The 15,301-nt window shown below is 41.7% G+C and overlaps 1 protein-coding gene across 1 annotated transcript; it reads right to left on the reverse strand.

The window, feature by feature from the left end:
- Nucleotides 1–1,023: 1,023 nt before the first annotated feature.
- On the reverse strand, nucleotides 1,024–15,074 carry IYD (iodotyrosine deiodinase). Its single transcript, XM_033055809.1, has 6 exons — nucleotides 15,016–15,074; nucleotides 12,872–13,111; nucleotides 6,664–6,858; nucleotides 4,500–4,659; nucleotides 3,128–3,284; nucleotides 1,024–1,454 (listed from the first exon to the last, which is right to left on the reverse strand). Exons 2-6 carry the CDS (start codon nucleotides 13,050–13,052, stop codon nucleotides 1,272–1,274), a joined length of 876 nt encoding a protein of 291 aa, XP_032911700.1. The 5' UTR covers nucleotides 13,053–13,111; nucleotides 15,016–15,074; the 3' UTR covers nucleotides 1,024–1,271.
- Nucleotides 15,075–15,301: the final 227 nt, after the last annotated feature.

Genomic DNA, 15,301 nt, shown 5'->3' on the forward strand with positions numbered 1-15,301 from the left:
CGGGTCCTTCCTTCACCATCTTCGTTGCTCCTCCTTTGGACGCTCTCTAACAACTTTATGTCTTTCATTGTGGCACCCGAAATCGCCCCCAGCACTGGAGGTGAGGCTCTCCCAGCTCAGAGCAGAGCAGGACAATCCCCTCCCTTGCCCAGCTGTGATGCTGTGCCTGATGCGCCCCAGGACAGGGCTGGCCCTTCTGGCTGCCAGGGCACTGCTGAATTGTGTTCGACTTGCCATGGACCAGGACCCCCAGGTCCCTTTCCATGGCACTGCTCTCCAGCCTCTCACCCCTCAAGGCCGGCTGAAGCCAGTTTGGCTGAGTGTGCCTGACGTGGGAAGCGGCAGAGATGAGGGTGGGAAGTGTTTCCAGAGCAGAGAGCCCTGCAGGACGGCCGTGTCTCTGCCAGCGTTTCCCGCTCGCTGCAGGCGGGACCCACGAGGGGGCTCTGCCCGCCCGGGCATCGCCAGCGCTTCCAGCGCCGCTCCCAAACCCTGCTCGGGCTAGCGTCAGAGCACCGCTCACCTGTCAGCTTCTCCAAAGCAGTTTCCATTTCAGCGTGTTAAACTGGTGGAGTTGTAGGTATGAACAGGATAGCCAGAGCAGTAGTTTGCTTCCCCCAAAGCACCGGGGGCATGACTGATAGCTACCACATGATCTAGCTGCGGCTGGAACTTGGATAAATAAATGGTAACAGCAAATTACTTGTATGCCTTGCTCCTACTAAATTTCCCCCAACCTAAGACACTTGTGGCCGCAATAGTTTAAGAAAGCAATCAAGTAGAGGAATCCTACTGTATAGGAGGAAAATAACATCTTTCTACACACAGCTGAGCGCAGTAAAGGGGAAGGGGCATTTAAACAGCACACACTGACCAGGATAGGACAGCTCAGTTTGACCGCTTTGTGTCTTTTAATGCAACCTTCATTAAAATTCTTAAGTTAAAATAACTGTGCAATGGCAATCACAAAATTATAAGGAAAATATATATTTCAGTACAAGAAGAGATTCGTCCCCAGAAAAATCAAGTGTTGAGGTCATTTAAATGCCACTGTACATATGCCCTGGAACAACACCCAGTCAGATAGGTAACAGCAGCTGTCCAAGGCACAGTGCTTGACTGCTCCCTGCTGTTGGTAGATTACTAGCACTAGAAGAAATAGAGGTGTAAACAGCCAGAGCAACAGCGGGCCAGGGGCACCATGCACAGAGACACAGCAGTGACAACTGCAGCTGTCAGCAGGGATGCTCTCCTTCCTCCTGGCACTGGGCTCACATGAACACCATGATATCTTCCAGTGGCTTCCGGGTCAGTGCAGGCACTGTGGCATCTTTCTTGGGATAGCCAACGGGGAGCAGCAGCAGGAGCTTCTCGTTCGCTGGGCGCTGCAGCAGCACCCGGAGCTGGGGGCCGCAGTTCAGGGGTGTGGAGGTCACCGTGTACAGACCCGCGTTCTGCAGTGAGACAGACAGCAACAGTGACATAGAGCTCTGTGCTCTTTCTCTGCAGCAGCTGTTCCCACCGCTCCTGCACATATCCTTCTAGTCCAGAAATGCTGCTTTGTTAGACCTGCTGCAGGCTTTAGAACACCTGATTTACTCGCAGCTTCAGTGGCATGGTAAAAGATGCCTGCTCTGCTTACAGAGAAGTAGAGCATTTCTCCAGCACAGCAACAGCACGTCTGCCACGTCTGTGTGTCTGGCTGGAGAGCCACAGTCTGCCTGCTGTGCTCAGTGTGATGGGGAATCCATGACCACAGGGAAGTGAAGAAGCAGTTGTGGGGATATGATTGAAATGTCATCCCATGGTGCTGGTGGTTGGACTAGAAGATCTTGGAATATCCATTTCCAAACCAAACTATTCCATGATTCTATGATCTGGCTCTATAGAGAACTGTTTCAGTTCTTGCCTTCATAGAGCTGGCAGGAAGATGCCTTACAGCTTTGTCAACACTTGAGCTCCTCCTCAAGAGCTGTGCCTCTCAGGGGCAGGGGGCACAGGCTGTACCTCAGAAGCTGTCACAGGACTCTGCTGGCATCTCTCACAGGCCATTGTTATGGATTACATCAGAATCCCAAAATAAGTCTATGTATCACTCTTCCTCTCATTTAAAAAAAAAAACAAAAAAACCAAAAAAATCTAAAAAATCTGGGCGAACAATAAAGAGCTGACATCATCCAAGGTATGATCACAGAGCTGAGTCGCTTCCTGAGAGCTCCACATGTGGATTTCAGTCTCTCTGTCTACACAATGCAAGCATTTTGGGAGACTTTGAGATACAAGCCAACCAGGAAAAGCGCCTGTCACATTAAGTAATCTCTACGATCTTCTCCAGAGGAGAAGAGCTGATAGTGATGGTGCTGAATGGTGCCTGAGGGGCAGCAATGCATGAAAGAAAGTGTCATTCAAAACAGAATGGAGGAGAAATGGCAGTGCCTGGTAGGAAATTGGCCTGATATAGGAGGAGGCACCTTGCTGTTATCTTGCTGGCAGGCCAGGTTAACTATCAGAATAGCTTCTCTATTTAACACTTGTGTGAGTACATCAGATACAAGAAGCAGAACTGAGCACTGAGAAACCACTGAGAAAATCTAACTGGCTGGTGTCAAACATGCTGAGCTTTAGAGATCAGTTCACTTTCAGAAATGCCTCAGAAGGACTGATTGAATAGTACAGCCTGTTCTGTGGAATATGTCCCCAATTTTTTTTTCCCAGCATTGTATACTAAAAGTGTTTTTGTGTCAAGCTGTTTTGTAGGGATTACTGAGAAGAAGGGGCCAGTGTGGCACCACACAGTCGTGCTTGGGTAGTCTGAAGAGCCTGTCAGCCCTGTTAGCATAAGGCATAAACCACAGGGGCTGAAGCCTGTGCCGAGAGAAGAGTGACAACTCTGGAAGCTACATTATATTTTTCTTCCTGTTAACCAGTACTGAGGATAGGAATCACCTTCTCAGATGCAGACCTGTGTAGAATAACTTTAAAACTCAAAACTAAGACATATTGCCAGGAATTGGAGTAATCCAGGAGATTGAAAATATTAAAATCTGCCCTCATTTGGGCAGAACAGTCTTGGTACGTAATCCAAACTAATATACTGACTCACAGTATGTTGGTTCAGTCAACATACCTGCAGTGCAGCAAGCAGGATACCACAGGCAATGGAAACACTGATTTCATTGTAGTAGTGGGTCTTCTTTTTGCCATTTGGAAGCCGCCCATATACCTGCTTGAAAATGAGGATCAAACACGGAGCAGTGTCCAAGTACTCTTTGATCCAATTTGTTCTGTGAAAGAATGTTTAAGACATTTATTTTGCAACCTTTTCAGTTTCCTTTAAGTTACATTTGCTGTCTGCAACGGGGCACTAAAGGTACATGACAATTATAGCAGTAGACTAAACCTTGGAACATTTACTGCAAAGGATTAAGTATTATCAGCTTAAATAGAAACATTTCAGAAAAAAAAAAAAAGCTTGACTAGAGTTCTCTATTTTAACAGATTTGGCTGAGGAATTGATGTGCTCGCTCTGAAGAGTGGAATTGCCTACAAATAAGAGATAGTTCTTGACCGCTTATCTATGAATTGGCCTCGTGAGCATTTGCCTTTGAGATTATTTAATTCCTGGAATTTTGCAGATTTGCCTGTTACCAGCAGTGCCAACCCTTTTTGTCATTGCAAGGAAGACTGCTGTCAGCAAATTTCAAAACTTTTTTTGTCTAAGGTCTAAACCTAAATATATTCCAATGGCAAAAATTGCTTTTCTGTTCCTGGGTATTTCATCCCTGTTGTAATTAATTTGGTTCCCAATTTCTTAAATGACCATCATGATATAGGATTTAGACAAGAAAATGAGTGCTTTCTACTGTTCTACTCAAAACACACAAACCTCTGGAATTTTGATGTTTGCTTAGCACATAAATTTGCACAGCACCCAAGCACCTGAAAAATAGTAACCTTATCAAACAAGTAGGGTAAGCCAGCCCTATAAAGCTTTGTGCACGTGCTCCATTTGACAAGCCAAGACTCAGTAGACATCTTCCCATTGTGTGAAGTTAAGCAAGTCAGTCAGACTTCAGAGGGCATTTGGAACAATTAAATACTGCATAATTCAGCACTTGGATAGGGACAGGCCTTGGGGCTTCCTCAGTTGGTAGCAAAGCTTCAAGTGACTTTGGGAGCTTGACTGTTTGGCAAACAACAGAAAAAATCTGGAACAAGAGTTTTCAGCCACAGAGGTTACATAGGAAAAGGATATGATGGAGCCAAGTGCTTGGAAAACTTTCAAAGTAGAGAGCATGTAATCCCTTTTACTGGAAGCAATTTTATGAACCAGCTACCAAGCCACAATTCTACACATATTTATAAGTTTTTGTTTCCAAACATGGATTTTAGAAAAAAATTAAAAGTGAGAGGGAGGAAGAAATAGAAAATTATAGACATCTTTCCTACACTGAAACAACAGCTCTCTTCCCACCCCTTAGGTAACTGACTTTCCATACCTCAATCTTTTCAGGTCATTAACCCATCTGTCTCCCATCCTTTTTTTGTAGTTGATTTCCTCTTCTTCTTCCACAATTTCACGAATCTTATGTTTTAAATGTGGATCTTGCACTACCACAAAGGTCCAGGGCTCAGTGTGTGCTCCACTAGGTGAAGTACCTTCATACAAAAACAGGGAAAAGTAAAAACCCCGGAAGGCGTGTGGGCAGTGAGAGGCATCAGCTCTTTGTGAGCTTTCAGGCTGATCAGCTGAGCAATGGGAAAGCAAGCAGATGAGATGGAAAGAAAAGGACTAACTTCTGGCAGACAATCCTGTGCATCTCTTTCTTAAAGAATGTGAAGTCCCATTGAAGAACAGAGGTTAGGCCTTTCATACTGCCATTCTACACAGGAAGCCAGTGTAAGGATTTGTAAAAAATTCCTTTTTTGGTGGTTCTTATGATGAGGCAGTGATAGGGGTGCAATATATATGAATGCAATAATGTTATTACAAAGTGTTGTACCAAAAGCAGAGCTCTGTCTGAATACACAGCCAACTCTGACATGTGGTTCTAGCTAAAGGGTGAAAATAATGGCTTTCAGGAAAACAAGGCTAAGTGACCACCTGCAGGAACCTGCCACTGACTGACAAAGATAAAGCTGTACAACACAGACATCTGCCATAGAACGTACAGGTTTGGGTTTGTTATCCCAAAGACAGCTGGTGTTTATAGGTGTGCACACATCAAATCTGTGCTTGCTCACCCACTAACACCACTGGAGAAATACTTTAACAGCCTAGAGGTTAAAAGCCAGAAGCTGAAGAATATATATCTGCACAGGTTCACAGGTATATAGATTAGGAAGATTGCTTAGATCTCTCTGGTCCCTCACAGACATTTAAAAATATTTGAAGAACTTGAATGCATACAATACCAAGGACTGATTTTAATTCAAGAAACACTGAATAAGCAGCTTGAACTCTCTTGATATATGAAAATGTTTTTATATTGTGAACCTTGCCTTTCCTCAGGTTTGGGAAAAAACTGATGGCATTCATGATTCCTTTTGTTTTCTTTTTCTCTACACAGCCCAAAGCTTTCAGGGTTACTAAGTACTTCATCTGCACGCCAGGCTTGTTTGCTTTGCTGCATTTGCCAAAACATGCTCAGTGTTTTAATGACTCCTAGTTAATTAGAGGGAGATGGAGACTCGTTACAGTGCAGTAACAAAGGTGCTTGCAGTTTTTAAAGGGAAAATAATGCACCTCAAATGTGGAGATTCTTTAGCTTATTTACCCTGTTAAAGGCTACTGAACTTTTCTCTAAGGCAGCTTGTGAATATTTTCTACAGTAGCAGCAGCTGGCTCATAGAATAAGAGAAATAATGAGGGTCAAAACCACTCCTGGCTGAAGTCAATGTTACTGAAGCAGAGATGAGATTAGGCCAGGACATGACAGTAATGATTTGAAACACATAAATTCTCACAACAACAACAAAGATAATCAATTTCAGAGATTCAGTCAAATAACCTCTATTAGGGTCCTCAGGATAACACTCCAATCATATGCAACAGGGGTCTGGCACAACTGTTGGAAGGACTGGAAAAGGTTTTTTGTTCTAGACTTTTTTTCCCCTTTATTAAGCACCAACCATTTATGGCAACTGAAATATTTAGCATGGCTGAGACAATTTAATCTGTTTGTTTGTGGGGGGACCCCCAAAAAACAAAGCCCATACATGATAAATATCTTTATAATACTTAAATTTCAAAGTATGTGAAGTTCATATGGCTTGACATTTTTGAGAAAATACTTCAATATTTCTATTTGAAAGATGTCTCGGTAAAGCACACATAAATTTAATTTTAAAAAACGTCTTTGAAAGGTTGACAATGAATTTATTTGTTTCATGCTGTTGAAATGCTCTTCTCTTATGGGTGAAGTGCAAATACAAAGGAATTGGGAGTATTCCAAACCAGTCTGGGACAGCAGTTGCTAAAACCGAGTATTTTCCAATCAATCAGTTGTGCTAATTAATTGCAGCTACAGGTGAATCTAGGAAAACCATGAGCAAAATTCCAGTTCCCTTGGCTTTTCCACACCACCTTTTCACAGTTAGACAGTTGAACAGCAATGCTGATCCTTTTTTTTTTTCCCAGACCTTGAACCACTCAGTACCTACCTGCTGTTCTGATGACATTATCGATTACCTCCCTGGGGACTGGCTCATCACTGAGAAATCTGACAGACCGCCTCTTATTCAGGAGCTCATAGAATGCCTGTGACCTTTCAATCATTTCAGCCTCAGAGTAGCGCTCGCCAGTGAAGGGGACATGGGCAACATTTTCCTCAAGTCCTTGCCACTCTTCCTCACCCTCTGCAAGAAAATACAGGTGGTTAGGGATTTTTTTGCTGGAGGATGCTGTAGATATCCTTGGCATTCACACTGTAACACACCTTGCCCTGCACTGGCATACACTGTACTTCTACACCACTGGTAAGGCGAAGTCAGAGGTTCCAGTTGACACAACTCATTGATCCCCAGCTCCAGTTACTGAATAAACATCTTGTTTAAATACCAAGAGGCAGGAGGGTCCTGGCTCGCTCTAGCAAGTGTGATCCACAAAGTCATTGCCTTTTCCACTTCAGCCTGCAAGCCTGCCTGTAAAAATGGGTTACAAGCTGAAACAGCATCAAAAAACTGGACAGGCTTCCAGCCCACTTTTCTCAGCGAGTAAATGTGAACATGTGTGTTTCTTCTTGAGCTGTTTAGTAAGGGAAAAAAAATCAATTAATTTACTGAAGTTAAGGAGAGAGCTTAACTACCAATATGTGTAAAATCTCCTCTGAAGAGCTGAATGTCAGCTTCTTCCATATTCATGTTTCATAGCAGAAGCATTGCGAGCTTTGGCTCTGCAGAAATGTGACTTTGTGGTTTAAGTTCTTTGGTTTCCCGATACTTTCAGCATAAGAGGAAATGGATGTCAGGCATCTATACTTAGGATAACAACATATCAAATGTAGGATATTGTGTTTCTTGGCTTAAATTTAAGAACTGTAAATGATTCTCCATTTCACTGAAATCTGTCTGTTTATATCACAAAATTAATCTTCTGTTGTCTCTGAGGCCTCTTTCTCCCCCATATTCCTAGAATCAGCATGGATAGCATTTTTTTGCAGCTATGATGTGGAAGTTAAAGCCATTTAAATGCTACATTTTGACTAGTCAATAGTATTGAGCAATCTGCTACAGAGACCTGAGTCAGGAAAAAATATTCCAGTTCTTTTTTCTGTAGCTATTAGGCTATTATTCCCGAATCATAGCAATCTCCAGCACAAATTCAAACAGCAATTACTCCTGTGTTTTAGTAGTATGCAGTTGCCTTAGAGACCAGACTGGTTTTTTGTTCATTTTAAAAGCAGTGAAATATTCACAAGTGTGGCTTAGCCTGTGCAAAGGGGTGAAATAAATCCAGTTTCATAAATTGAATCTAAACTGAATGGTTCTGGTCCCCAAACAGCACACATTTTGTGTACAAAGAATTCACCCTGAGAATTTGTTTTGTTTAGCATTTCATGCCTGTGTTAAGCACCCTTGGTCATAGTCTGCAAGGACCTGGCTGCAGGTTAATGGAAAGCAGTGAGCCCTTGTAAAAATTGCTTTTGTGATCATCTTGCACACTCAAAAAGTTAAAGGGTGCCTCTTGATAATGTTCCCTTTGTGATCTATACCCAGTAAAATAGTGATGAGTGTTTGCTTGTTTTGTGTTTTGGGGAGGTTTTGCTGTGCAAGTAGAAGAGAAGTGAAGCTGCTGTTTGGTCAAGATAATTCAGCTTAATAATAAGGTGAAAAAAAGAAATGTACTTTCAAAGACTTCGATCATGGGACAAAGATGAGATGGGAAATGAGAATGGAAAACCTGAATACACTCAACACAGGAATACTGGCTGAAGCAGAAAAACCTAGAAGTGCAGGAACTGACACACAAAACCAAAACTCTCCTGGCAAATTTATTTTTTTAAAATAAATGAATCTATTATATATTCTCTTCCACCATGTGTCTACCATTCTTTCTTAGCAGTTAACATTATCCATATGCTAACTTCAAATCATTATCAGCACCATCTGTTTAGAGCATGCTCTCTCTGTATCTCTAATTGCTGTTTGTACGGTCACGTTATACAATACCACAAGTGTCTTGTTTATATCTCTTTGTACTCCACCACTTGATGGACAACAGACATCCTGCTAGCAAGTCTATTACCTTGTTAGCCACATTCTCAAGATTGCCATCAATTCTGTTGCCCATTTATAGCAGTCATCAAGCTTCCTTCTTTTTAAGTAAATTTGGAAGGGTTTTGGCTCAGACATCCCAAATGGAATCTCATTTTAAAAGTACTATTTTTCTATCTCTATCAGAAATTCCTCTCTGGATACATTTTAGGATGATGACTATGTTCTTCCCAGCAGTCCATATGGGAGGTTATAATCAGCCTGCAAATCATGTAATACATTTTACCTCAGCTTGAAGTATGAGTTCTTAATTAAAAACTCATACTGAGAACAATAAGTTGTCATTTCACTTCTGTTGGCCACTTATTTTACCTACACTGACACTTCTCAATCTTGCTGGCCTCCAGTTGTATGCCATGAAGATATTTCTCTTTTACTCTCCTTGGTTTTATGCCACTATGTCTTTACCACCAGATAGTATTAACAATTGGTCCTGAGATTGATCCTTGAGAAATCCCAGTCAAGATTACTGCATTTGCTTTCCAAGCAAGGTTTTTCTTTAGGGAATTGCTTCCTAAGCATACAGTTCCTCTCTAATTCTCTTTTACAGTGTAAAGACATGACGCATAGGAAAAAAATTCAATGTATGTAAAGAAAGTTTTCACATCTTTGGTCTTAAATGCTGGGTGACTGACCCTGTGGGTTCTTTGATTAATGGCAGACTGCTGCAAAATGAGCCACAACAAGAATCCCAGTAGTGAATCCAGCCCTGAACTGAGTGTGACTAATGGGGAACTAAAAGAGATGGATTACCCTACTACTGGGTTATAAATAGTGGTTAGCAGGCTGATCCTGGAAAACTCAAGAGTGGGTCAGGCATCTTAAGCAAAAGAAGTAGCAAGTTGGAGGGGAACAGGCCCTGAAAGAGAGAAGCCAGCATGAAAATATTGTGAAAATTGGCTCAAATGGAATATAGTTGCAGAAGGTTTCTTATGATCTTAAGAGAAATAGAGTGGCCATTATATAAAGAGAAAACCTACTATAAGGAAAGCTGACAGGTAATCTGGTTGCTATCCGTAAACCACAGGAGGATATATACCAGGGCTGGAAGAGAATCCTTTAAAATCAAGAGGATGGAACAGACTAAATACATATACAGTAGTATTAAATAAGTTTGGGCAGGCAGAAAGGTAGAGTTTTAACCCTTAGTAAGAAATTCTGGACAAGACTTTCAGCAAGGTTAAAGAAAAAGGGTCACAAAAGTTTTCATTTCATTCAGCTGATGACAAAGGCTGGATGTATCTGCAGCACCAAGAAGATACACGTGGTACTGCACCGTGTCCGGCTAAGTCCCATGTTCCTAAATGATAGAAAGCATGAAATGTCATTGAAAAGGAGGTTAAATTGCTAGTGCCTCATCCATGTCAGTAGTAGTATTAATAAGGTATGGGAAGTCTTGGAAAACGGGGAGAGGAGAAATGCTTTTAAGCGGGACAGGTCTATTATAAGGAGTATCACAAACAGCCAGCAGTGCGTTTTCAGAACACATGGAACATTTGGGACTTTGTGCATTGCTTTGTAGTCCTTAAGTAGAGTGCATCATCAGTGTCCTTGCCAATCCACAGCACAGCAATCTCTCATTGTGGATCTTATAAATTAAGAAAAAAGTTACAGGATAGATGCATGCAAACAAATCTGAAGCACTGCCAGTTAAGGCATTAAACAAATGGACTGAGTGCTTTGCACTTAACTAAAGACCTGGGGTTCCTGGCTGCTCCAAGAAACATCCATCTCTTCAGCTATGGAAAGCACAACACAGACACGCTCAGGAGCGCTTGGCCCTCACAATTCTACCCTTCACTGCCAGTAAGTGACCCTTCTGAGCCTGCCCAAGCAGTTCAGCTACTGACACTGAAAGCTCTGCTGCTCAAAGGTATGTTCTTCTCATGGGAAACATCCCTGAGGGTTCCACTTCAGGGAAGGCTCATGGGGGTACAAGTAAAGTTGGTGCTTTTCTGTTTTTCTAGCAGAGTGCTTCATTCTCTCAGCAAATAGACCTTGCTTTGCTAAGGGACATGAATCAAAAGACTTGGTCTTCAGCTGCCCCTTCCTATTCAGGCTGCTGTTGAAAATTCAGTCTGTTCACATGGGGCTAGATTCTAGCTTTAGACAAGGCCTTAAGACTATTTCATGTTACCTAACTCAAATTCTCTTCAGAGGAACTTAATGTTTAAACAAAAGCCAGCCTGAGACATTTAAGTAGAAATGAGCTTGTCTAATAAAGTAAGATAAATAAAATAGAATTTACACAGCAGGTATTCTTTACTCTGAAAAAAATCTCTTTTTACATCTATATTTCCATTTCAGCATCTAGTGCAGTCAGTGAAAATTTTAACACTGACAACAAGGTTAACATGTTTTGATCATTAATCAAGGCTTTAGCAAAGTAGCAGATCCTTACTAACTCTTCTTCTCGTTGCTACTCTTCTCACCTAGGCTGGGCTTTCCCCTGCTGAAGAAAAATTTCCCTATGAATGATGAAATTATTTTAATATTTCTAGAGATAAAAGACACTACTGATTTACAAATAAATTGGTTTCAATCACACACCATTAAGGGAAAGACCATTATTTGTTACTAAAAGCAAAATAACGAGAAAATTTAATATTGGATGACATGGTATATTGAGAAGGGTTTTACTTAAAAGCAAACAGAACTTAGCAACAGTACTAACATGTCTACCTATCAAAATTTTTTGCAAGCAATTTTAGGTTAGTACAGCTTTGAATTTAGCACCTGAATTACAGGGAAAGCAACTAACACATAAAAGACTAAATTTTTATATGTAGACCTGTGGCAGTGAGGCTCCTTGATAAGAGCTAATAGGCTTGCTTATGCAGAGGATCTAAGTTTTTTAACTGATAGAAACAGCTATGGCCCAAGATGATAATTAATAGATTATCATTTGAACTACCCACAGGAAGTCTAATTTACAGCAATTTAACTGAAGTAGCAAGCCATAAGTGACAAAGAAATTATGGAATAATTTTATACAGAATCTATTTTGCGTTGAATAAATTGAATTGATTCGTAAAGAAATTGTATCTATTTGGAAAATAGTCAGAAGAGTTTAAACCTTTCCTGATATCCACTATTTTCAGAAACTGATAAACAACACTAACTCAAAGTACACTGAACATTGAAAAAAGAGTGATTCTTAAGTTTATGTGCAGAAGAACACTGTAAATTTTAAGATTCCTAGAAGGACACTGATGGAACATGTCATATGAGGAAAAAAACCCCAGACAGACCCCTCAAAAAACCTTTGAAACCACCTTGAGGGAAAAAAAAATTTTAAAAGTCTGCATTAACTACAACTTTAAAAAATTGATAGAAACAGAACTCGGTAGATTTTTATTTCACAAAGAGATAAAGTGAGTTTATGGAGGATAGTTAGGAAGTAATAAAAAGGAAGGGTACATTTTGTGCTTAGACTTTTGTCCAAGCTGTGATTTAGAAAAAGCTAATGAAAATAAAGGGCATTCTGTATGGGTTCAAACATGCAGCTGAGTGAACAGATTATCACCACCACCACCACATTTTGTTCTTGAATATTTGATCAACACAGCTCCCAACAAAGATGTCATTGACATTCTCAGAATCCAAAATGGAGGACCTTCGTAAAAACAGTAATAAACACATTTTCAACTTTTTAGCTGCACTGAGACCAGATAAGTAGCACTGAGTGATAAAGTGGGATGACTTGCAGATAGAAACACTCTGCTCTGGTCTTCCCTTCCCTCAGACTAATAAGGCCTGGGAGGAGACTGTGAGGAATTCAGCAGGATCTCCTCTCTTTCCTTACACTGTCCAGAGAGTCCCCCATAGGTCTGAGACCTGATGTAAATATATTTCTACCTTTTTTTTTTTTTTTTCCCCCACTATGATCTGTGGGGCCTGGAGGAAATAGAGATTTACACCAAAAGAGATATGGCATGAGGACTGCCTCCTTCCAGGGAGCTGACAAGCTCAGGGCACCGTAGCAGAGTTGTGCTGAGCATTGCCACTTCACTATGGAGAAGTCCACAGTCCTCCTTTACTGTATCAGCAGATAAAATTCAAACAACAAAAGTGCTTGGGATAAGATTTTTCTTACCTTCTTCTTCTAAGGGATGGTCAGTGCCATCTTTTAAATCTTCATCCACCCATGGGCGAGATGGATGCTTGCTTTTAGTGTCACATTTTTCCTTCTTTCCATCCGTCTTCTTCATTATTACCCCAATCAAAACACATATAATGGCTATAAATACCGGTGTGAGGGAAGAAAAGAGTGCCATGACTATGGAAATGTGGAGCCTTTCTTCCAAGTTCAGTAGTTTCTCATGAAAAGGAGAGGCTGAAGGGCAAAGAGCAGCAAAGCAGTAAGCAAAAAGGGGTGGACTCAAGGTTCAGTCCTCCACCCTATCTTGCTTCTACTTTTCAGACACCGCCCTCACAATCTCATCTGTGATGGGCTCCTGCTGTTAATAAACAGCTCTTGCAGTTAAAAAAACTCCAGACCCACGAATATATATTTTCTGAGAAGAAACATAAACAGCAAGTATAGGCACTGACCATACACATAAATGCTGTGCAGTGCAAAATAAATTTAAAAGCCCCAAGGTTTTTTCAAACTCCAGACTAAGGAAAAAGACTTCTCTCCTCTAGTTTTTATTGTTATGGTTGTCCCAGTAATCTTTCTTGTAACAGTGATTATGAGAAGAGCCAAATGGGAATATAACTTTTGAAAATTAATGGCACCTCTTCAATGTTTAACTCATAAAATTAGCATTTTACATGTATCCCAGGAATTCGGAATATCACCAATAGCAAATCAGTTTGCAGCACCACCCTCAGCTATGTCAATGGGTCAATAGAACAGATAAGTAAAAGGGAAGCCTCTGTATAAAGCATGAGTGAGGCAATTCACAAAGCCCTGTATTCATCCTGGTTGTTCTGGGGGAACTGACAAGAAGAATTCAAGGAATCAAAGTAAAAAATATGTGAGGGCTGCAATGAATTCTAAAGCCATGTTTCAGCATCTTATCAAACTGATAGGATCCTGGTGTAATGCAATAATGGTCAATGTCTAAATGCTTAACCCATTTTTACCTCAGCCAGCTGCTTGGGAACTGAACTGACACAGCAGCACTGATTTGCTGTCTTTATCTGTGTCTGTTGGGAGACGCTGATAATGAAATGTCAGATGGCAGTGGGGGCTGAGGGCTGTGCTGGAGAGCAGGGTGCAGGAGCTCTCTCTGCATGCAGTCACCAGCGTCCATCAGCCCTTCTTAGCACCTGCTGAGCACCATCCTTGCCAAGCCTTATCTCATGCCATACTGGGCCATTTCTGATGTCTTGGCATCCATGGCAAGATAGTCTGCATTTTGAATAAGCCCCCCCAAGATAAGTGATAGCAGTTGTGAGTGTAGCCATAGCAGGAGATGGTGAGTGAGTCCCAGGGCATGTCAGCACTGCAGCTGGCACCTGCAGGGGCTCATTGCATTCCCTGCCTAGGGCACCCCTGCTTTCCTCAATGTGAAAACCAGGACACAAAGAGGAGAGGGAAGTTGGGGCACTCACAGGTTCCACCCTGACAGGTTTTCAGTTCATACTCTGCCACTCATGCCTCTCACCCCGCCAGTTTTGCAGCACTGGGCACACCCTTACTGGTCCCTTTTGACACTGTCACTCCAAGGGCTCCCTGCCTTCCAGTGCTCCAGCAGTTACTGCCAGCTGCCTTGAGGGTTGGTCTGTGTGTTGCGAAGCACAGATTAATGGCCAGGTTGCCGCACAAGAAGAGGAATGTGTGACCACACTGGTTGGATGCACACAAAGGAAATCTGTCTGACAGTCCAGACGTGTATCCTCTTTTCATACAAGCTCCTTGTGTTAAAAGGGCAAGGTCAAGTAAATCGCACAGCTGTGCACATATTGTCCAGACGTGCTTAGAGGCAAAATGAAACTGCCTCAAAGCTTGTACCCAGGCTGGGCTTTCTCAGCTGCCCAGCTCACATACAGAATAAATCGATTACTGCTGTTGCACTACATCCTACTCTAACACAAAGGGCCCCAGTTCCTGTAGGTACCAGTCCTGATAGGTGATAGTTGGGATCTGTGTAAGAAGGATGGCCCCAGAACCGGCCAAAGGACTGCACAAATCCATCAGAGATGTAATAAAGAGGACATGAAAAAATTGTGTTTAAATTCCTAATCTAATTTAATCTAATCCATTAAAATTGGGAATAAACTTCCACCTACCTCTGGCTAAGAGGACAATTTGCTTGAAAATCCAAGCCGTGAATCTTGTCTTTCCTACTCTCCAGACAATTTGTGACCTGGGACATGTGCTTGGGTCATTGGTTTGCATTTCCTGTATTAAAAAAAATCCCAAAATCACTACACTCTATAGGAATAGAAACAACTATCACATGGGAGAAAAAAGAAAATAAGTAAATTTATCCTCTCTCTCCTTGATTTAGAGGACATATTTAAACTCATTTGTCCCACCTATTGGCTGTCCAGTCATGGGGAGAGGTGCTTTACC

This window comes from Catharus ustulatus, chromosome 3, assembly GCF_009819885.2.
Source record: "Catharus ustulatus isolate bCatUst1 chromosome 3, bCatUst1.pri.v2, whole genome shotgun sequence".
Classification (NCBI taxonomy): domain Eukaryota; kingdom Metazoa; phylum Chordata; class Aves; order Passeriformes; family Turdidae; genus Catharus; species Catharus ustulatus.

What these genes read in the sequence shown, in the direction of transcription:
- IYD (XM_033055809.1), bottom strand. Translation starts at nt 13,052, where the DNA reads ATGGCACTCTTTTCTTCCCTCACACCGGTATTTATAGCCATTATATGT. An exon ending in CCATCCCTTAGAAGAAGAAG is followed by an intron (nt 6,859 to 12,871) that starts GTAAGAAAAATC and finishes ATTTTCTTGCAG; the next exon opens with AGGGTGAGGAAGAGTGGCAA. An exon ending in AATGACCTGAAAAGATTGAG is followed by an intron (nt 3,285 to 4,499) that starts GTATGGAAAGTC and finishes ATTCTTTCACAG; the next exon opens with AACAAATTGGATCAAAGAGT.